This window comes from Fringilla coelebs, assembly GCF_963513975.1.
Source record: "Fringilla coelebs genome assembly, chromosome: Z".
Lineage (NCBI taxonomy): Eukaryota > Metazoa > Chordata > Aves > Passeriformes > Fringillidae > Fringilla > Fringilla coelebs.
In genome coordinates this window covers 60020107-60043596 of record NC_140031.1, presented here as the reverse complement: position 1 = coordinate 60043596, position 23490 = coordinate 60020107, and the positions used below count along the sequence as shown (strand labels likewise).

The window sequence follows — 23490 nt, the reverse complement described above, 5'->3', positions numbered from 1 at the left end:
AAATTGGTGCTCTGAGATTGAACTTTTACGAAAGCTGGCATATTAATTTTAAAAAGGAAGTAATGCTTAAAGATGAGATTTTAGACTATGAATCTGCCTGTATTATTAAGTGAGTCTCTAGTGTTGTTTGAAGGAGACAGTCACCTTGAAAAATGTCAGCATTGTGGCTTAACTTTGTTTTGAAGTTGCATTTACCTGAATCCTTTAGTTTATGAAGAATATCTTGTATACTTTTAAAGGCCATACTGAGCCCTTGCCTTTCCTTCAATTGCTGTGGTTGGAATATCATTGCAAATCTTCTAGGACCCAGGTGATATTGCTGTATGTGAATGAAGAGTTATTGTTTCATCTGGATGTTCCTATAAATCCACTCAGTGAAACAGAGTGCAGAGAGAAAAAAATTCCTCTGCCCTGATGTACAGTGCACATAAGGTTAGTCGACACATCCCTGCTGAAAACTGAAGCTGAAGCCTCCAGGGCCAAAGAAAGAACCAGGTGGCAAGTAAAGAAAGAACCTCAATATTTTCTTCTCCTGTTGCAGAATGTATGGGTCTGAGCCCTTCTTGGGAACGTCAGGACCACTCATGTTGTGGGCTGTTCAAGCAAGTGCATGCATTTCACTGAATCAATACTTTGTCCATGTTTTGGCATATTACACAACCATCCGTGTATGTATGAGAGTAGGGTTATCTTTAGATAAAAGAGTGACTTAAATAACACTTTTTTTTAAGAGAAACACATGACATTGTGCTCCGTGGTCTGTGTTGTTATTCTGAATCCAAATTTAATTTAGTATTCTGGATTTGCGGAGTCTTCAAATAATAACTTCTTTGAAGTTATATGAGAGTATATTTTATTTAGGTATGTTTTACAAGATGTAAACACCAGAAATGCCTTTCCAAGGACTGTATAGTCTTCCGAATTAATAATACTGTTCAAAATTACAGGATTTCATCATCTATATATTCTTCCAGCTGATGCTATTGCACTGAGCTCCTAAACTAATTACATGCTGCAAAAAGCTTCTGCAAGCCTTCCCTCTCCCAGTCATCAGACTGGAAAATAGGCTTTAATAACACGTGTGGGAGTTCAATCTGGGGATGAACAGACCTGAATATTCAAGTGCTCTTGCCATCCACTTCTCTTCTATATCAAGGCTTCTCAATGTTGAGTGCCTCTTCTGATCATAAAATAACCAGATCCAAAACAATTAGGGCCTTGAAAGCTTTGAATGTTCCTTGGGGACTTCCACGCAGCCAGTGCAGCTGTCTGAGCAGCAGTGTAATGCTCTCCTGTCACAAAGTCCCACTTAAGCGAGCTACCAGGTTCCAAATTAGTATTGGTGTCCAAGTGATGTCATTAAAGAGAAGGAGAGATTAAGGCTAGATAGGGAATAGGCCAGCCAGAATCTGAAACCTGAATCCACAGCTTCTCCAGTTGCAGATACATCTTTCTGGAAAGTGTTAAAATGCTATGTCAGCACTCATCAGGTAAGGTTAAGTGCTAATCAAAAATATTTATCATTGTGGTGAGGGATCTATTTTAAAGTGTAAGGTCATACCCAAACTGTTCTGATGTGTCATTCACAACAAATTTCATGCAAGAGATACCATAAACTTTTCTGTACCTCCTATTTATTGTCAAGTATTGAGTGACAAAGCATGGCAGACATTGGTTCATGGTGGTGGGTTCTTGAAATAATAGAAGAATAGTGAAATTCTGCAGTTTTCATATTTTTCTTCCTTTCCTAAGATATTTGCCCTGGACTGAATGGATTTTTTTCATGAAAAATAATTCAGAGTGTGTTTAAAAAGGCATATAGCTTCCCTAATAAATAGTGGGATCACTAGGAACTGAGGTGAAGAGGACAGTTTGCATATGATCCTTTGATGATTCTCTCTAAGCATAGATGGAGCAGGGATCATGGTAGCTTTAAGCAGGAGTTTAGAAGTTCCATGGAGGACTTCTAAGAGTGGAGGGAAAATAGATTAGGAGAAAAATTGAAGGCAGATCTAGCAGTAGCCCTGCTTAACCATGTATTTTAAATAGCTCTTGTACATCAGGAAGGAGCCAGGCTGGATTCTGGGTGATACTCCTCTTGCCTCTCCATAGCATTGTAGCATATTTCTTTCACTTCTGTGTGTCCTACATTAAACAGAATATTTCTCTTATTCATTTCCTACTGTAGCAAATGCTGGTGAGTAGGCTGGGCCTAGGTGATAATATTAGCTTGTTTGATATTTGACGAAACCTTTGCTTCCTCTCCTGAAGAGGTTATTGTGCATTAGTGTCCTCTTACAAAACTCTGACAGCAAGGGTTGAAGGAGAGGCTTCCACTGTGCAGAGCTCATTTGTTCAGCTAATGTTCTCAAGCATCCAGGTTGTCCTGTCTGGTGCTCTAAAGGTTATAATGATTTTCACTTGTTAGAGATATATCCTTCAGCTCTATGGAGTCATTGGGAAAAGCCGCTTTTGGCTGACCCTTTTTTTAAATGTGCCTTGAGTGGCTGACAACTAAATCCTTCATCAAATTGCTCTTAGTAGAGCTAGAAACTCAACCAGTGTGTGCTTTGTGGACCTGACAGAGTCCTAGGCTCCTTCCTGTTACATTAATATTACAGCAATCCCAGGAGGAAACAAAATTCTGGCATTAGTTCAGAAAAATATTCTTTCTGCTGTTGATAGGAGAGAGGAGGAAGCAAAGGATAAAAAAAAAAAAAAAAAAAAAAAAAAGCCACCAAAGAAACCCCCACAAAACTAAACCAAACAAACCACAAAAACTATAATGAGAGGACTTATATTTTGTCAAAATGCACTAAGACTATAGCACTTTCTGATCCACACATTTCTGAAAAAAAAATCCTAAAGAGATGTTGTCATTATAAAAGCTAAAGTAGGTCCAAAGAGCATTTTGAATATAACCATTGTCCTGAGAGAAACCTTAAGCAGTGTTTGAGTCAGAGGAAACAGTGATTGAATTTTGCTGTTTACTTTTTGCAGGTAGGAATAGCAAATAATTCTCTAATCTCAAAGGGACAAAGGGCACTGAGTTCCACTCTTGGTCACCTTCATATAAAATAGATAATCTTTTCATTCTAGAAGCAGAAGATTTTCCTAGTTCATGATGCTAAAATTGGGTAAAACTTGTTTCCATGTACTTCACAATAAAATATTGAGGATGATACTACCAGCAGAGGAGTTATATTTGCTTTGCAGAGTTCTAGGAAAATTACCTTAATGCAAAAGGGAGGCTACTAATTTGGGCACATGTTGCCTTTCCCCTCTAGGTACTCCGAGGTGTTTTCTCTTTAATTTTAGCATCACTCACACTGCTTGGCAAACATCAAAGAGATTTCATTACTGCAGAAATGCACAAGTCTCTGCCTCTCTCCTTCAGTTTTCAGCCACAGAAAACCGTGAGAATATCCCACAGATGAGCAGAAACAGGCAGGTAGCAAGGGAAACAAGATGATTCATGCCTGTCTTTTGACCTCAGCAGGGTTTCTCTTTCACTCATGAAACCGCCAGCAAATTTAGTCTGCTGGCTTTCACCTGCTTTTCCAACAAAACATGATTCCTTCCATGAGACACTGCCCCAGCAATAACTGCCTCTGACCACCCAACCCACAGGTTAGTGCCAGTGTCAGACCTTGGATAAATGTTTTTCTTCTCTCCTCACCAGTTTTTCAGCCCAGACCCATAATGAGTTCTCGAGGCAGTTGTGACAGAGTTGGAATAAAGGCAAGCAACCAACAGCACATGTGCAGCAAAACATGCTTAGGCTTCTGGCACCACTACAAGGCCACCAAATGTTCTTGCTGATGCCGTTCAGTTGCTAGAAATAATTTTTTCTATGGGCAACTATAATTATCAGGACAATCAGCAGAGGGAATAGCTGCCTTTCTGAATCACTGAACCAAAAAATAGGCTTTTGACAGGATAATCATAATCTCTGGCCAACGTCAACAAAAAAAGGATTCCAAACCTAATAAAGCTGTTGTGGAGCCATCCAATGGCTTTATTCAGAATTCTTGAACTTTCCCTCCTCATAACCTGGCTCTTGGAAGTTCTGTGAATGATGAAGTCTGGTTGTAAGAAGTAGTCATTATACAGGAGGCATTTGTGGCTGCTCCATAAGTCACCCAAAAGAATGACAAACCAGTCTTATAGTACTTTTTGTAACATGGTATTCACAGCTGTTTCTTGCCACCATGCTGTGTTTACTGAAACATCTCCAAATTGCAGAAGAAATAATCTTAAATTGAAAAAAAAAAAAAGCCAAACCAGAAACAAACTAAAACGGACATACACAAAAACCCCCAACGCCAAAACCAAAACAAAAAGACCTCAACACAATCCCCCCTGAAAAGTAGTGGATGTGTGAAAAGGCTGATTCTTTGTTTACTTATGAAAACAAGGACACTGAAATTTACCCTAACACGTTCTTTTGCCAGGTATGTCAATGGGAGATTTCCAGGTTGTGTTTCTTTAGAATAAGTAAATCAGCACTGGTGGCACAGCCTCTAAATATATCAGAGAGAAGATTTACTGCTATAATACTTGTGCTTTATGCCAACAACTTCAGTGTACAGCCTCCATATTAAAAAAAGAATCACATCAAAACAAAATAATGCACACTAACCTGTGAGTCATGGACTCTGGAGTAGAGAACTTAGACATTCTATTAAGAATACTTACACCAAAAAAAGAAAGAGAAAGAGAGAAAGAGAAAGAGAGAAAGAGAAAGAGAAAGAGAAAGAGAAAGAGAAAGAGAAAGAGAAAGAGAAAGAGGAAAGAGAAAGAGAAAGAGAAAGAGAAAGAGAAAGAGAAAGAGAAAGAGAAAGAGAAAGAGAAAGAGGGAGAGAAAGAGAAAGAGGGAGAGAAAGAGGGAGGGAGAGAAAGACGGAGAGAAAGAGGGAGGGAGGGAAGGAGGGAAGAAAAGGAAGGAGGGAAGGAGGGAAGGAGGGAAGGAGGGAAGGAGGGAAGGAAGGAAGGAAGGAAGGAAGGAAGGAAGGAAGGAAGGAAGGAAGGAAGGAAGGAAGGAAGGAAGGAAGGAAGGAAGGAAGGAAGGAAGGAAGGAAGGAAGGAAGGAAGGAAGGAAGGAAGGAAGGAAGGAAGGAAGGAAGGAAGGAAGGAAGGAAGGAAGGAAGGAAGGAAGGAAGGAAGGAAGGAAGGAAGGAAGGAAGGAAGGAAGGAAGGAAGGAAGGAAGGAAGGAAGGAAGGAAGGAAGGAAGGAAGGAAGGAAGGAAGGAAGGAAGGAAGGAAGGAAGGAAGGAAGGAAGGAAGGAAGGAAGGAAGGAAGGAAGGAAGGAAGGAAGGAAGGAAGGAAGGAAGGAAGGAAGGAAGGAAGGAAGGAAGGAAGGAAGGAAGGAAGGAAGGAAGGAAGGAAGGAAGGAAGGAAGGAAGGAAGGAAGGAAGGAAGGAAGGAAGGAAGGAAGGAAGGAAGGAAGGAAGGAAGGAAGGAAGGAAGGAAGGAAGGAAGGAAGGAAGGAAGGAAGGAAGGAAGGAAGGAAGGAAGGAAGGAAGGAAGGAAGGAAGGAAGGAAGGAAGGAAGGAAGGAAGGAAGGAAGGAAGGAAGGAAGGAAGGAAGGAAGGAAGGAAGGAAGGAAGGAAGGAAGGAAGGAAGGAAGGAAGGAAGGAAGGAAGGAAGGAAGGAAGGAAGGAAGTGGCGGAAGGAAGGAAGGAAGGAAGGAAGGAAGGAAGGAAGGAAGGAAGGAAGGAAGGAAGGAAGGAAGGAAGGAAGGAAGGAAGGAAGGAAGGAAGGAAGGAAGGAAGGAAGGAAGGAAGGAAGGAAGGAAGGAAGGAAGGAAATTCTGCGTCTTCTTTTTATAGGAAAGAAGCAGTCTCTTTCTATCTGTAATCACAAGAGCGCATGTGTGTGGTATGGAAGGTAAATTGTCTATTTGCCCCACATGAACAGGAGGTAGAGACCACACTTTCAGGTCCAAGTTTTTCTGGCCATCCCTAGAGGGTGGCTAGGGACTAGAAATAAAGCTAGTAATGCATGTGTAGAAGAGATACATTTGTATTTGCAGTGGGTGCATGATATATCATGCTGGTAGCAGCTCCCAAGAAAACAGTTCTTTCACCACTGTGCTTTGGCGACCCTCTCAGCAACCCCATCATCATCCTGCATTCAGCACACATCAGCAGTGCAGCCACACCTTTTTGCAGCCCATCTTCCTGTCAATTGTGGCTTGCCTGGGCTAGTCTACGCTGCAGTTTCCAGAACTATCTGAGAAGCAACTGCGCTAGTTCTGTGCAATATACATAAATTTCATGTTGTGTGGTGCGAAAGATCTGGTATAGTATGAAAAATCACTCTTAAATTAAATATGTCTTTGTGACAACAGGCCTTCACTGTGTAGAAAGGTGGAGTTTAGTCAAAACTTAATGCTCACTACCACATACTGGTCAGTTCACTGTGAACAGTGAAGAGCTGTTAGAATCGTGAGTGTACCATGATGGATACTGATGTGAAGTACCCTCTGGGTTACCAACTGAAAGAGTGTAGGGAGAAAGTATATTTAGGTTTGCATACATTGTGGCTTGAGCCTATTTAGAGTTTCATTAATTGATTGCCTGCATTCTGTGTTGAGTTTTTTGTCTGCTTCCAAATTTTTATGTTTGTAATTTTTCTACAAATAACACAGGAAAGCTAAGTCATGCTGGTGAAAAAGGAAAACTATTTAAGAGGGACATAGAACATCTCCTCTACAGATACAAAGTGTACCTTAAGGGCTGAGGTAGTAAATGCCTTCTAGCCATTTCTGTGTGCTTTGTGATTGTGTATCTGACCCTGCTTGAGTCCAGGTGGGCATTGCAAGACACAGGGGCCAGTCTGGTGCCAGCACCTGAACAGCTGATTCAGGGCTTTCACATAAAATGAAACCAGTATGTTTGATGTAGAATGGAGTAAAAATGCTGTACTTTGAAGTCTGTCATAAAAGTTATCTTAAAATTTGGTTTAACAAAGCCACAGCAATTTCTTGAAGACTCAAATCAAAACCATAAACTGGCCACTTGAAAAAGGAAGGAAGATGAAGCATGCTCTAATTTTATCCTGCTTTCCCAAGAAAACAGTGGTTATGATAGCATCGTGGTTACATACATGTCTGTATTTTTCTCATTGTCCCCAGTTCAACTTTGATTTTGCTAGCCCTTTTTGTAAAATCAGTTAAGGGATAAAAATATAAAAAAAGTATGTTCCATCCTATTATGCCAGGGCAGAAAAATAGATGTATACAAACTTTGTCATCTACCAAGGAGACAAAGTGAATTTAGTCCTATGAGGCACAAGACCCCAAAACAATACAAAAAAAAACCAGGCAGAGAAGAGCCATAGGAAAATAACCCTTGTAAGCTCTACTAACAAAATTTTTATTCTTTCAGAGCATCCAAGCACACCTAGTACTAAACAGCAACATCACAACACGTTATTCCTGCTAGTTCAAATTGTTTGTACCAATGTGAATTGTCCAATCTGTGTAATTCTCCGTCCTGTATTCCCAACAGGGGCAGAGACTAAGCAATCCTCAACCATTTGGTGCTAAATTAAATTGCAGTTCAGTTTGCTTGTACTGACAACAATTAATCTGAAGACCTACTATTTTTTTTTTCTTTAGCTGTGTATTTTGCATAGTAGGAAGAGGAAAGAGCCTTGACTTCAACATCTTTGCTGCATGAGATTAGAATAATAGGGCATAGATGACTGAATCGACTCCTGGTTAAATTCAGCTGAAATAAATTGACTGATTGGGTTCACAGCTCTGGTTTCTAGCTTCTCTCCCAGCAGCAAAGGAGCAACTTCCATCAAACATGCTGGCGAATGTAGCCATGGCAATGATCCAGACTGCAACATGACTACAGAGAATGGAGAAGCAGGCATCTTTCTGTTCAGAAAGTCAGCTGTCCTTGATGTGCTTTTAAGCACTCTAGTAATTTCTGATGGTTAGAAAATAAAAGGGTTGTGGATTGAAGTTCAGGAAAAGAATTGTGTCTGTAGTTTGTCCTTTCTGGGCTCTTCTTTTGGCACTAAAAATAGGTTTTTCCTAAGCAAAGCTGGCAGGTTCTTGATATGCTTTAATTACTATAAATCACAGAAAGGAAAATCCTGTCCTCAAAGGCACTGTCTGTCCCTGTTTGAGTGTATATAACCAAATGGATCTTGTCAACTACACCTACTGCATTTTTTGAAACATTTTTCCATGGAGCATTTAAAGGGATGCAAATTTTTAACTTTTGGTGACAATGAGTAGACAGTTTCTTGTTTTCATTGTCCAGTTGTTTTAACAGGGAACTTGTCTGAAAATGATTTTACTGTGTCACTGGTTTTTAAACTGGCATTGTCCTAATATTATGTTTAGGTCCTTCCAAATACCTTAGGAAATCTGGAGTTTGACAGTCTCTCTTTTTTAACCTACTCCTTCTTAGGGCTGTGATCCCACAAACTCTCTGTATGAATTTTTTATTGTCTTTAATTTTGTACGGAGAAATATGAAACACAGTAATGTCGATGTCAAACCTGGCTGCAGAGCAGAAAAAAAGAACTGATTCTGCCTGAAAGCAGGGAATTGGTAATGATATAAAAAAGCAGTTCTACCAGTGACTTAAACCGGCTTAAACCTTTCTGCTATAAGGAAAAAGATTATTTCTACTGCTATTTGTTCAGACATCTTTGCGACGAACTTCATGGCTGCCTCATAAAAAATAGAAAATTGCTTCAAAAAGGGTCACTTTTCAGGCTTTTCTTACAGTGTTTGTGAAGGTGCAAGGGTTACTTCTGTTATCTTTATTTGCAACTGTTAGGAAATACAAGTTAATCAGTCACAATAGAGTATTTCCTTCCAAGCAAACCAATCTTCCGTCCCAGTCACAACATGCTGGCAGCTTCTTAGGTACTCATCCACCTTTTCTCCTCTGGTTTGGCAGTCAGTAGTTCCTAATCCAACCTCTCATCTAAGAGGTCACAGATTCAGTCCTTCCCTCAGGCCAGCTAAGTTTCTGCTTTGACTGTGCCACATGGAAGCTGTTACCTCACTTCATCTCCAATTTGAAGAGAGACAAAAGTTGACCCTTCTGTGACAGTACGTTGGGATCCACAGTAGGACAAGAGGCCACCTCCTTTGCCTTTCACAGTGGGAAAGGAAGCACAGTAGTCTTCCAGAAACCTGGTTGATTTGCTGCTATTTTCTGCAGACCTGTTAAGTGGACGGTTCTTGGTCAGTGTTTGCCCCACTGCTCTTGTTCACAGAACGCCTTCAATTTTGCATGATTATTTCTCTTGCATCTTTGTCACGCTGTATCCTTGTGGGTCTCTGCTGCTTGAAAATAGGAAAATTTGGGGTTTGTTCACTCAGTGAAACCAGGATTTTCCAAACTCATTCAGCATTGCTGTTGGTTTGAATTTTTTTCCACTTTAAAACAGAGAGTTTGGTATATAACCACCCTGCTTTTAATTGGGTGTCAGTGAAATGGGTCTCTGCTGTTATTCTCTCTCTTTCCTCCCACCTCCTGCCTCTTTTTTGTCTGCAGAAAAGATGGGTCAGATGGGAAGGTGTAAGAAATCTTTGTAGGCATGAAAAAGAAAGAACTTTTTTTCTAGTTTGTGTGTATATATATAGTCAGCTGGGAGAATGTATGTTATGGTTGGGTTTTTTCCCTACTGAGACAATCAGTATAATGTAACTGCGAAGGTGGGCATTTCTACACACATAACTGTGTATCAACATACTCCCATAAATGCCATGGGTTAGTTAAACCAAAAATATCATTAGCTGATAAAACAGTAACATGGATACTATTATTTATTCTATTAGTCAACCCTGAGATAAGGGTCCGTGTCTGTGCTGATGATTACCACATCATCTGGGATACTCTTATGGAGTCAAACTGCTCCACAATACTGTGTCTGCAAGGAGCTCTGTGAAAGAGGGTCATGGGGCCAGGGTTTTTACTGCTATTGCTACAGGTTCTGTGGTTGGTCAAAGTCCCACATTTGTTGCCTAAACTGAAGTTAGGTTTTCTCCCAAAACCTAATTTAGGTTTTAGGCGTCTTTCCAGAAGCTGTGGGAAGTAATTGTCCTGCTCTTGTCTGCAGTCGGGCAGCCCCATCTGGAGTCCAGTGTGCAGTTTTGGGTGCCATAACAGAAGGTATAAAGCCATTAAAGAGGGTGTAAAGGAGGATCACAAAGATGGTGAAGGGCCTTGAAGGGAAGCCATATGAGGAGCAGCTGAGGTCACTTGGCCTGGTCAGCCTGGAGAAGAAGAGACGGAAGGGAGATGTCATTGCAGTTGCAGCTTCCTTGTGAGGGGAAGATGAGAGGCAGACACTGATCTTATCTCTCCAGAATGTGTATTTGTGACCAGTGTCACAAATCACAAATTCCCAAAGTTTGTCAATCACGTGATCAGTGACAGGACACAAGGGAATGGCCTGAAGTTGTGTCAGGGAAGGTTTAGGCTGGCTATCAGAAGAAGGTTCTTTGCCTACAGGGTGGTTGGGTATTGGAACAGGGTACCCAGGACCAAGCCTGACAGAAGCAAAGTTCTCAGGTACACGCTGTGACTCTTGGGGATATCCTGTGCAGGGCTGGGAGTTGGACTTGATGATGCTGGTGAGTCCCTCCCAGATCAGGATGCGCTGTGATTCCATGGCTGACCTTCGTTAAGGGCCGTGTGTGCTGGGGCCAGGCCGTGTGTGCTGGGGCAGGGGCAGTGTGTGCTGGGGCAGGGGCAATGTGTGCTGGGGCAGGGGCAATGTGTGCTGGGGCAGGGGCAATGTGTGCTGGGGCCAGGCCGTGTGTGCTGGGGCAGGGGCAGTGTGTGCTGGGGATGGGGCAGTGTGTGCTGGGGCCAGGCCGTGTGTGCTGGGGCAGGGGCAGTGTGTGCTGGGGCAGGGGCAGTGTGTGCTGGGGATGGGGCAGTGTGTGCTGGGGCCAGGCCGTGTGTGCTGGGGCAGGGGCAGTGTGTGCTGGGGCAGGGGCAGTGTGTGCTGGGGATGGGGCAGTGTGTGCTGGGGCAGGGGCAGTGTGTGCTGGGGCAGGGGCAGTGTGTGCTGGGGCCAGGCCGTGTGTGCTGGGGCAGGGGCAGTGTGTGCTGGGGCAGGGGCAGTGTGTGCTGGGGCAGGGGCAGTGTGTGCTGGGGATGGGGCAGTGTGTGCTGGGGCAGGGGCAGTGTGTGCTGGGGCAGGGGCAGTGTGTGCTGGGGCCAGGCCGTGTGTGCTGGGGCAGGGGCAGTGTGTGCTGGGGCAGGGGCAGTGTGTGCTGGGGCCAGGCCGTGTGTGCTGGGGCAGGGGCAGTGTGTGCTGGGGCCAGGCCGTGTGTGCTGGGGCAGGGGCAGTGTGTGCTGGGGCAGGGGCAGTGTGTGCTGGGGCCAGGCCGTGTGTGCTGGGGCAGGGGCAGTGTGTGCTGGGGATGGGGCACGGTGTGCAGGGGCAGCGGGGCGCGCGGGGCCCAGGCCACGCCGCGCACGGGCAGGGGCGCAACTCCCGGCAGGTGGCGCCCTCCGCCGCGGCAGGGCTGCAGGGAGCGCGGGGGCCCGGGGGCGGCGGGGGTGGCGCCCGGGGGGGGGGGGGGGCGGGACGGGACGGGCGCCGAGCCGAGCCGAGCCGAGCCGAGCCGAGCCGAGCCGAGCCGAGCCGAGCCGAGCCGAGCCGAGCCGAGCCGAGCCGAGCCGAGCCGAGCCGAGCCGAGCCGAGCCCACGCGGGGGAGCCAAGCCAGGCTGTCGCGTTCTTTTCCCGGCCCTCAGGCGAGGAAGGCACCTGAAGGGGCAGCGGCGCCCAGAGGGGTGGGAGGTAAGGCACTTGCGGTGGGTCAGGGCGGCGCACGCGAGGGTGGGGGGGGTCGGTCCCGCCGCCTACAAACTTTCCGCCGTGAGCGGGACGCTCCCTGCTGCGCTCGATCCAAGCGGAGGTGACAGCCCTGCCCAGCTCCTCCGACCCCGCGGAGTCTGCCGTCCTCGGGGACTTGGTCGCTGCCGGCCCCGAGGGGAGGAGCTCCTGCTCCCCCAGGCCACACTGCCCTGGCGCCCCCGGGCCTTCTCCTTCGGTGGGCGCGGCGGGGCGGAACCTGCCCCTGGTCCCGGCCGGAACGACAGGTGGTGAGCGCTGCCTGGGAGGAGGGGATGGTCCTGGTGAGCGCGCTTCGCTCCCAGCAGCAGCGGCTGGGCTGCAGCCCGTACGAAGGTGCGTTTTTCCAAGTGCTCCTCTTTCCTTTTATTCTCCATTTTTTTTTTTTTTTTTGGTGGGGGGGAGGTGGGCGTTGTTTGTTTGTTTGTTTCCCTTTTCCCCATTCCGTCGCTCAGAGGTAGGTCTCTCTGTCCTTCTCCATAACTTCAGGAGCCGGCTCGGTGCCGCCCGGGAGCCGCGGGCTCTCTGGACCTGTTGCCCTCGGCGGGTGCTCGAGCACGGGAGGGACGAGCTGGGCCGGGCCGGGCCGAGCTGGGCGCAGAGCTCTGGCGCAAGGAGGCGAGGTCCGGGGCCCTGCGTGCTGGTCCTGTTGTAATCGTGTTGAACAGAGGGGTGGGGGAGTCAGCCGGGAGCTTGTCGTCTTCCGTGGCAAACGCTGAGACGCAACCTCTTAAAAATGGCAATTTTACTGCACTTTCTTTAATGCTGTGGGCGAAGTTAGTGTGTCAAGAAACGTGCCGTGCGCCTGATCTGCCTGTGGAGACACAGGCTCGAGGTGCTGGATTTTGCTTTTAGTTCGCAAGGTTGCTCAAGGAAAAATAGTTTGTGTTAAACTTATTGTTCCCTAGTGGAACACAGTATTTGAAATCCCTGCAAGTCTTTGCAATCACAGTGTGAGAGCCTGACAGGTGGTCTCTCAGAGACTGACCCACGGCTTGTTACGGAGAAATGCGTAATTGCTGGTGCAAGGACTCGCACGCCCTAGAGGTACCCGCTGTTGGCTTAAAAGAGAACTGCAGTGCAAGCGCAGGCAAAAGCTCATGGAGAGTCCTGCTTGAAGCTGATTGACCCTGCAGATCATCTGTCTTCTGGCAAGACTGCTGCCAACTGCATTTGAAGATGTAGAAGCCTTCTTGCTCCCATTTGATGGGCAAATCAGCCTGTTCTGGGACTGGTTGTGGACACCTTTCTTAAATAAAATATTCTGATTGAATAGCTGTATGGTTGTCTAAAGGATAAAGGTGTTTGAGGACCCTTCCCAGCCCTGCTTAAATTTCAACAACTTCTTATATAGGCATCAGGATTGCTTCTATTCTCCAAGCCTTTTAGCTGTATTTTACACACAGATATAAATTGTATTTAGTGGGAGATACTTGTGAGACAGTGTTATGGAGCATTTATGTGCTGGTTGCACTGCAGTAGGTAGAGGAGAGCCTGTTTCCCTCTTTTCCACAACAAAGCATGTTATTAAAGATTTGCACACGTCTCTGAGTGGACCAGTAATTGTGACCTGTGAGCAGGTTATGCTTCCCTGCTCCATGGGGCACAGAAAGGAGCATTCCTGGAACACTCCTTCCCCCCCACCCCCCCAGCCCAGAAAAAAAACCAAACATAACAAACAAACAAAAAAACCCCACCAAAATACACCAGAAGGAGGACACTGGTGTTTTTTAAACAGCCAATATGCGCATCTGAAAGCAGACTGTGGGGTAGAAAGAAAAGGAACACAGGGCAGAGTACAGTCAAGCAATACTGAATTCCAGAAAGTACTAAAGAGAAAAGGAGGTGGGTGCAGAATGGCAGGGTGTTGCTTGGCATCGAGCCTCTTGCAACGATGATTTTATGCAGTTTGCTGGTGTGTTGGTGTAGTAGCTGATGCTGCTTAAAACACATTAGTGAGTGATGTGAGACTTGGGACTGGATCAGATCACTTCAGTTTCTTTGCTGGTGTTTCTCTCCTGAAAAATATCCTTTATTAACTGCCAGCAAAGTATTGGAATCGTTAGGCCCCTGGGGAAGATACTTGTGTTTTGAAACAGAAACTGAGAGAGAGTTCTTAGTGCCCTGGGAACAAGGACCACAGAGTCATTTAGAATAGCATTTGTTTAAAAATATTGTAGGACAAACATGCTCGTCTTTGTTTAATAGTTCGTCTTTATCACTAGTTAGGTAAACTGCGATTTCAGATGGAATTTTCTAAGACAAAACACAATGCTATTTTTGTGCTTCTGTTATCTCAGGATTATGCTTTGGTACCTTTGACAGATAGATAAATGTCTTGTGAGCCTCAGCTGAGCCAGGGACTTACTCAAGAACTGTCCAGATAAGATGGAGAGAGAAACTTCAAATGAGTCAGCTAGAACTGGAATCATAAGCTAGGTACTGTAGAAGTAAATTTATTTCCAGAGAAACTACACTGTGCTATTCCACTAAGGTTCTGGTGATGGATAATTAGCATATTAGTATATTAAAGGAGAAATACTTTCAAAGGAACTGCAGGTATGGCTGAAGATCAGTTATACATGGTGTAACTGAGAGGTTCTTTAAAAGGCATTTGAACCAGACAAGAAAAGCAGAGGAGGTTTTGCTCACTGTTCTTGTTACCCAATCTTGCTGCAGCACTCCCCTTTCTCTTTTTTGCTGGTTCTCATATGCAGTGGGTGTTCTTCTCTGATTTTAAATCTTTACCTTTAAAAAAAACTATGGATTTTGTTTGGGTATTTTGGATAATTTTTTGTTTGTCTGATGAGCTCAGGAAAAGGTTCAGCAACTATTAAAGCAGGACAAGGATGTGAGATTGGGGAAAGGGAGGAAGAAAGAATGTAAAACTGGGTCATCTGGTCTTGTGAACCATCCCTGTTGTTTGATTTCCCCTGGAAAGATAACAGGGGACTTAGCCTAATCAAGTAGCTGAATGGGAACACACTTTTGAACAGCAGGGGGCTCTTTGGCCAACAGTTTCTAAGAACTGTTTGGTCCAGGAAATCAGTCATTAGTTTTAATCTAAGATATGTGCTGCTTCTGCTGTTGAGGGCATTTGCTTACCACGGCAATACAATCAATTTTTTTTTTCTTTTTGGAAGGATCAACGTACCCTTTTGCTGACAAAAGGTGTAGGTTTTTAATCTAGAAAGACTTTAGTAAGTTCTGTGGATAATAGTATGCAGTATATCCAGGTGGTTGGTAATAGATGACCGCTTCTGTCTTAAAAATAACTCTCTTTCCACTGTAGCGAGCATTCATTTTGGATTTTGGATTTTTGTTTTTTGTGATTTAGCTCTTACTACCATTTGGGTATAGAAAAATGAAAAAAAAATTATGTCGCTCTAAAGTTTTAAAGCAAATTGTAGCAGATAGAAGAATGCACCCTCTGGAGGGGGTGCCGAATGGGTGTTTAAAGCAGCTTCATGAGCCCTGATACCAGGCATTGACTTGGGTGGCACTTCCAGTGTCCTGAAACTGGAAAGGTGTGACTGGGGGTTGATTTCTTGCCCTTTGGTTATTCATTCCGTACTTCAGTTCTTCATCTCAGCAGAAATGCAGTTCGTCTTTTCCAGTTCTCAAGTGTCTGTATTTCAAAGTAATCCAACCTTTCATTTATCAGTACAATACAGTACAAATGCTAGCAGAGCTCACTTCAGATGATACTTCCTGCAGAACAGGAGCTTTTACTTTTTCTTCTTTTAACCAAGAAAAAAAATTTAAAAGGACCTTGAAATTGATTCTTTTTTAAAAAAAAAAAAAAATTTAGGTGGCTTTGAAATTTTTACTAGTTTTAAGAATTAGTAATTGTTTTCACTTTCCCATTTTAGTGTCTCCCTCCCTCCCCCCCCCCCCCCCCCCCCCCCCACTTTCTTCTTGTACCCACTGTACCCACTGGCATGGTATTAGTGTTTGATTAAGATAGACATTGAAGTGTTGTCTATTGACAGATATATTGAAGCCAATACGCTAAAAAAACCTGAATAGACGTGGTTTTTTTTTCTTTTGATCTCCAGTTACAGCAGTGATAGAAAGTTACAAAAAAGTTTAATTGTAAGAGTTATATGTAACAGCAGAAGTCTAGAATTTTTCATGAGAACGTTCAGTACTTAATTTTTAAGTACTCATTTAAAGAAAAAAGGTCAATATTTAGTTTTTTGACTTTAAATTGTAGAAAACCATATTCAGTTTCAGAAAATGCAGTTCTTTCCACAGGAATAGAAAGCTGCATATTGTTTCCTCAAGGAGGGTTAAGACTGAATTCCAGGTGAGAAATGTGAAAATAGTATTGGTTACAGTTACTTCTTTTTCTTCTAAAAGATACAGTTAACTGTAACTTGTAAAAGCACAGATTTTTTTACAGAGAGCTAGCATGGGCAGTTCTTAAACAGCCGTGTTCCCTATAAAAGCTTAGCTGACATCAGTTAGGTAAGCTTACCTGGATACCCCAAATTATCATCTAATTATGTCTCTCTTCCTCCCTTTCAAAAAAACCCCAAGCAGCCTGCATTTTGGAAGTATGAGTCACAAGTTACAATGAGGAATGCATGAGTTAATAGGCATATCTTCTTTGTGTTCATTGAAGTACCTCCCCAGAAGAGCAGATGGAGGAAGTGAATGTTTCCACACTGTCCAGGGATGAGCTCTTTTTAGGTCAAGGTGCTGTCATTACCTAACCAAAACGTGCTGTGATTCCATGGAGAACTGATAGAATCTAGTTAGAATCCAGCAGGCTGTGCAAGGTTGTTACCAGTCGTACCTGCTGAAGCCTGTGCTGACTCTTTGCTTTTTAGACTGGAATCTGAGTGCAGAGCAAAGAAAGTAAAATATAAATATAGGTACACTGATACAACCTTATATCATCTTGCCTGATACATTATGCATAGGGAAACCTCAAGGTATGGCCTTCAGTTTGTCAACTTCCTTGAGTTTGGTATTTCCAAAATTGGTTTACGTTAATTCCCCACAGTAACCACACATTGAAAGCAGCAAACTAAGGAAAAAAAAAATTCAGAGTTAAGTGTACTTGAAAATATTTTGCAGACATCAAAAATCACTACAGTATCAACGTAGTTGCAAAGTGTTTAAATTAATAAAACAGAGACTGACTAATTAAGTTGGGAATGTTACATTATCTAGGTGCCAAACTGCTCTTATGTTTTTCATACAACCAGTTAAGAACTGAGCTCTTCTCTTGGTGATTGAAAGCAGAATTATAGTCAGGAGTCTGAAGCCCATTCTTTTCTCCCTGTTTCTGTAAAGCAGGAGCATGTGAGAAAGGAGTGGGTGGGCCTGATCTCTCTAGCCCAGTGTCTAATTTGGATCCCTAATATTAGGCAGTTGTAAATAACCTGTTGTTGCATTCTTGGAATAAGGAATTATACCAATCCATTACAATAGCTGCATGCAGAATCAGTTTTCCTTCCTGCCACCCTCCCCACCCCCCCTCCCCCCCCCCCCGCAAAATCTTGAGATTCTGTCCACAGGTAATAGTAACAGTACATTATTTTCTTTTGTCAAAATAATCCCTTTTTCTTCCCCAGTTTCAGAAGTCATGGTCATATTTTAACTCTTCTTCTTACATTCAAGTTTGACACATTCAATTTATGATAAAAATATATGAGAAATGAGATATGCTTGAAGATATATGAAATCTGAGGTGGAAAAAATCCATGTTAGTGGTCATCCAGTTTTCAAATGTATAGGGAGTGATACAGAGACCACAGGGTATTCAAGGTGTCTTGAGTAACAGTTAAACTGATGTAGATGATAATTTGAAGTACTGCTTGATTCTGCCTGAATGAAGGAAAGAAAGATGGAAGAGGAATGGAAGAAATTTGTTAATATGTGTTCATACAGTAGTTATTTTCAGATTAATTTGTCTGCTTATGAACTTGAAGCACATTGAATGGTACATATTTTACAGTGTTGTGAATCAACATGTGCTGAAAATCTACGCTGTAGTTATTAATATGCTGTATAGAAAGCTATATATAAAAATCTGTGTCTCTATATATATGTAAATATAAATATATATTTCATATCTATATATTTCATATCTATAAATATATCTCTGTAGGCTATGGAGGCAATTATACTCGCAAAATAAAGATCTAAGCTGGTAATAACTTTTGTTGTTTGAGAGGACTACCTGTCATTATTTTTTGAGTTTAAAGATGTCTTGGTCATCTTAATTTTTTCATCTCTTTTGTAATATAACATCTTCATAACGCATAAAACTACAGGAAGATTTGTCTTCCTTATGCATGTCTGTACTTTTTTCCTGAGTTAGTGAAGTACTGCAAATATAAAATCTATGCAGTAATGTATGTAAATTTTTCAGGTTGTAAAACAACTGTCATTTTAGAATACAAAGCCTTTTTTAAAAATAGTGCAAAGAGACAATACAGGAGCAATACCCAGTTGTATTTTTAAAGACCTTCTACAGAAGCAAAGGTACCAAATGCCCTTTCATTTGAGTACTCTACATGTTTAACTTAGAGCACTGAATGTTTTTTGAAAGCGAGTCCCAACTGTCAATTTGAAAATTATTAAAATGTGGATATGAAAAACATATCAAGATGTGGGAAATTATCGTATTATTAAAAAGAAAAAAAACATAGAAGATTTTACCTCATTATGTCGGGTTTTTTTTCAAAAGACTGTCAAAAATTATATTACATGTTCTCAGTTCCATTTGAACTGCTTCCCAGGAACAATGGCTGTATTGCTTATCTTTTAAGAAATTGGTGATTCTTTGAAAGTACTTTTTTATGCTATATGTAGAGCTTTTTAGGATCCATGTTTGAAAACTGTTTCTTGCTTTTGATTGTTCTTCTGACAAACATGTCTCCAGTTCTTCAATTTGATGATGAATTCCATTTTGGAAGTTCTCAATCTTGCTTGTATTCCAAACATCAACAGGAAGATTTTTGCTAAATAGTTGGAAGATGTGTTGAAGGAACTCGTAGATGATCCTTAAGATGTTCTTCTGTGTGACCTTGGTAATCTCTACAGGGAATCTGAAATCAGTTGTTTCGCTGAGACATTGCTGGGGAAAATAACCACCCATTTTCCACAGAAAGTTCATGATATGGTAGTTCACTTTGTTTCCTTGGAAAAGACAAACTGAACGTGAGATTTTGATGTACAATGCCATTATCATGCAAATTTGCAGTAAACTTCTCTGAACCATAATGGCCATGCTGATGAAGCAGTCAGCACTATTTTCCTTTCCTTCTCGCAGATCTGTAAGCTTGCAGTTTCTCGGTTGTCTTGTCTTGCTTTCATGCTTCTTTCACATCTCTGAATTTATTTTATCTGTATGACATGCTGGGTATTACTCACTGTGTGGGAGTTGCTCTTTCTAACAGCTATGGTCCTGCCAAAATTTACTGTTTATTTCAGTTTCACACGGTTGCAAAGGTTTTGCTTATTTCTGCTGTATTTAATTGAAAAATGAGTAAATCAGTCAATCCAGTGATTCAGAGGTTGTTGGCAGATTAGCAGGTTAGAATGTGGTACGAGCATTTCTTCTTACATTCTCACTAGAATTGGCAGTCCTGCTTGAAAAATTTTACTTTTAAGCTTAAGTTGGCAAAGACAGTAGAAGATAATCACATCCCTGGCTAACAGATAGGCAACCAAAGCAAGATGTAATTTTATTGATTTTAGTAGGATAAATTGTTTTGTTTGGGCAATGGCTTAAATGTTATTAGCAAAATAACTTTGTTGTTGACACAAGCATTGACTCGCTAGGGGCATTTGTTGCTATGACTATGTTAGCAAAAAAAGAAGTATATACAACTCTTAAGACAGATGCCTTTTTCTTCAAAATCTCTGATAGTTCACTGTTCACTGAAGCTTTGTTCTACTACATCACTTGATGAATCAGCCTCAGTTTTTTGATCCATTAAGGTAAGCATGCTTTTATCTAAAAAGGGGGAATTCCTTACATTTCAGAGTAAGAAAACTCTTGTTCTGAAGGCTCCTCCCATTGTCTCAAAGTCGGTTCTTTCACCTGGTATATGAGAGAGTTTGGCTGTGCTCGTCCACTGAAATGCAAAAGAAAGCATCTTTTAAATCCAAACCAGTCACATCAGTATTTGTCCACAGTTATTTGGTTTATTGCTCTTAAATCCTGTTCCTTCTGACTCTCTTGTTCCTGTGGGGTCTGGGTCACTAGTAAACAGATTTAAGCCTTCTGTGCCTTACTTTGTGAGACTCATAGAACTTTCTGACTCGAGCATTTAACTTGCGTAATAAATCTCATCCTAGAAAAGATAGCAACATTCTGGCATATAGAAACTCATGAGTCAGTTTAATGTCTCCAACTGGCCACTCTGTGAGTTGCAGGAATGGCCATAAAGCTGCCCCAAAAATCAGTGCTGTAACTTTACTTAGCCCTTACAGATAGTTTTTACTGTATATGTGTCTCTGCTATTTATAAAACCTTCAATTTTTTCTCTGGTTTTACTGGAACTAGAGGGTCTCCTGGGGATTCCTTGATATGTTCCCCTGGTCCCCTCATTCATTGTAAAAAAATTCTCCAGCCTCATAATGTTTCCATGTTTCCAGCGACCTTTCCTGCCTACAAATATCACATTGATTCAGGCCAGAAGAGTGTGTGTGTTTGTGCAGGGGAAGTAGGAGCCTTTCAGGCCGCAAGCCCCTTGTTTCTTTCACCTTTGTAATGCCAGTCTCTTTTCTTTCCACAGTAACATGGTAATCAATTTAGCCTAAATATGACCCCACTTAGGGTAACCTAACTGTTAGGTTAACAGCTTCCAGAAGCCGATACTTTACATCCTGATTCTCTCTACAAACCAACAGATCACTTCTAATTCAACAATTATGAAATATAGGAAAGGACATGTATAAAACCTGGCAGATCTCTGCTGCTTGTTTTAAAGTTGCCTGTATCACTGGTTGATTATTTCCCTGAGTCTGACCAGCAACAGGACTAAAATCCATACTTCCCATGTGCTCATTATTTTGATCCATATTCTCTTTGTCCATCCCCACTCCTATGTTATGTGGTGTGAAAATGAGGGAACTAACATTCACACATATTCTGCCTCATCCCCACTGCATCCCCATCTTTGCCTTAGTACATGACATCAGCATATCTACTCCTAACATACACTTCTTCTGAATACCTGGGTCTCTATACAATGTCATAAAAGCATCAGCATAAACAAAAACTTATCCCATTTACCAAGTCAGCAACAAAACACCAACTCCAAAATAAAACCACAAAAGTACATTTTCTCTATTCTCCAATTTATAAGGCATCCATGCTTACAGTATGTATTCATTTTATCTTTATTCATTGGATCTTCCCCAGCTTACTCCAGCTTTTCAAAATAAAACCCCAAGAGCTACAGGGTAGAATTGTTGGACTAGTTTGCCAATACTCAATTGCCAAATTCCTTTATCCTTAGGTCCAGACTTCTAATACAAATAATTTTTTACTCTACTCCAACTCCTTGTTGTCAGAGAAAGGAAAAGCGCTCTTTTCCATCACACAGTTTTGTGTGTAACAATTTTAATGCCTAGGCATTTATTTATTTATTTCCCAGATGTGCTCTCCTGTTGTTATTTACACAGTGCTCTGACCTTGTGTCAGCAAAGATAGGAGGACACCTCCTCTCTTTCACCCACTATTTATTGTGTACAGCGACAGTCACTTTTCCAAATCTTCCTTATCCAATTTAAACAGAGCTTGAAGTTTTCAACTACCAATCCCACTGATCAGCCCAGGACTGGTCGCACTGATCAGTTACAACAAAATGAAATTTGATACTCACCAGTCTAGAAATGCACACCACTTTTGCCCTGGTTCAAATACCTCTGGAGTGTTATACCTTTGAGTTGCTCACCCCCTTGATGGTGGAGAGGATTTGATGGCGTCTCCAATCAAACGGGTGCAAATCCTATTTGATCTGGTTCTCCTTTGCTGGTGGCAGCAAGGTGATCCAGGCAGGGTAAGGCTTTTTACCTCCCATTTGGATCACCAAGATTGTTGTCCCAAAATGGATTCTTTCACCTGCTAATGCGAGAGGCTGATCCACATACAGAGCTGAGGTATTGATTTATTTACAGTTCTGCACAGAAACAGGTGCTGCGTGACAAACCCACAAACCCAGCACACAAACTATCAAAACTTTACTGTTTCTACATTTTAGCAAACAAAAGCATTAATGTTCATTTGTTATAAGTTACATAATTCTGTTATTAATTAGTATTCTGTCTTCTCTTGGTTAAATTATTCCCTTGCTTCTTTTGCTAATTAGTCTGTTCTCTCAGTCTCTCTCTTCCTTGAGTAAGTGTGTTTCTTGAGTCCATGGTCATTATTTTCCCTTGCCAAAATTACCCTTTACCCAGTTGAAGTGTTGGCTCCTTATCTTGGGAGTTCTGCCAAATGACCTTGTGGCCTATAAATTCTGCATTCTTTGTGTCTGCTCTCAGTGGTGTATCATTCTCCCCCAGCTCTGCTAACCTCCTGCTAGGTCTGTGATCATTGAAGTATGACAAGCCCTAAACCTTAACAAGATTATTCTACAAGCAAGTAATTAATCTTTCTAATACCTGGACATTACTCTTGTGAAAACAAGCTCTCAAGGAGACTGAATTCACTTGTGTTGGTAGCAAAATGTCCCATCTTCAGGGCTACTCCAGCTGGTGTAAGGCTGAAATTTTTCTCCCAGGGTCAGGCTGATGTACTTCTCTGACTCTCAGGTCTTTGGGCCAGGTTGTAGTAGGACTGCAAGTAGGCCCCACTGGATGAATTCTAAGTGTCTGAATCAATCTGAGCCTTTGATAATGACACTTCTAAGAAAGTGCCACATAAGCACTGTGGCTTGAAATTGAAGTGCTTGGCTGGTTCTTGAATATGCATTAACAAACTGCCATGTTTCAATGTATCACTGACTTCCTCTAGAGCAGTACCAGCCTTTTGAACTGGTTCTTATAATCACAATATAGAAAGTCACTTGTGGTTGAAAAGGAAGACTGAATTTAACATTAAGATAAGCAAAAATTACAAAGTATTTAGCAGGCAGGTTTGCTTTTCTTCTTGTGGGAATCTTTATGGATTGCTAATTCTAAAAATGAACGAAAGTGATTTACCTTTATGTTATCAGTCTGCATAATTACTGGCATATTTGAAAAAGAATATGGAAAATGTATAAGCTCAGAAATATTTGATGCTGTCCTGATTTTGTCTAGAATGGAGCTCGTTTTTTTCCTAATTGCATGCTGTGTTTTAGATTCAGCAGGAAGATAGTGTTGATGAAACACTAATGATTTGGCTGTTGCCATTAGGACTGTTGTTTCCTGTGCTCTGCCAATGAACAAGTGGAGCCCAGCCAGGACAGCTGACCTGAACTGGGCATATCCCTGAAAGGGATATTCCATACCATAGAACATCATGCCCAGTATATAAACTGGGGGGAGTTGTACAGCAGCTGCAGATCTTTCACTGGCCAGTAAGTGATGAGCAATTATATTGTGTACCACTTATCTTTTTTGGGTTTTATTCCTCTTTATCACTATTTTTGTGGTTGTTGTTTATCATTGTGATGATGATGATGATGAT

The 23490-nt window shown here is 42.2% G+C and overlaps 2 protein-coding genes across 5 annotated transcripts in view; one reads left to right on the top strand and one right to left on the bottom strand.

Moving 5' to 3' along the window:
• The first annotated feature begins 11667 nt into the window (after window positions 1-11667).
• Window positions 11668-23490, top strand: part of MOB3B (MOB kinase activator 3B) — an 84493-nt gene continuing 72670 nt past the window's right edge. For 2 of the 4 annotated variants that reach the window (XM_084224663.1, XM_084224665.1), the window contains exon 1: window positions 11668-11795. The gene's annotated coding sequence lies outside the window, so the exon portion shown is untranslated. Of the gene's footprint in view, window positions 11796-12104; window positions 12186-23490 lie in introns of those variants that run through there. The other 2 variants (XM_084224667.1, XM_084224666.1) reach the window with 2 other exon arrangements.
• Window positions 18529-19095, bottom strand: IFNK (interferon kappa; the record flags this gene model as incomplete). The annotated part of the gene is made up of 1 exon (XM_084225287.1): window positions 18529-19095. One exon carries the CDS (start codon window positions 19093-19095, stop codon window positions 18529-18531), a length of 567 nt encoding a protein of 188 aa, XP_084081413.1.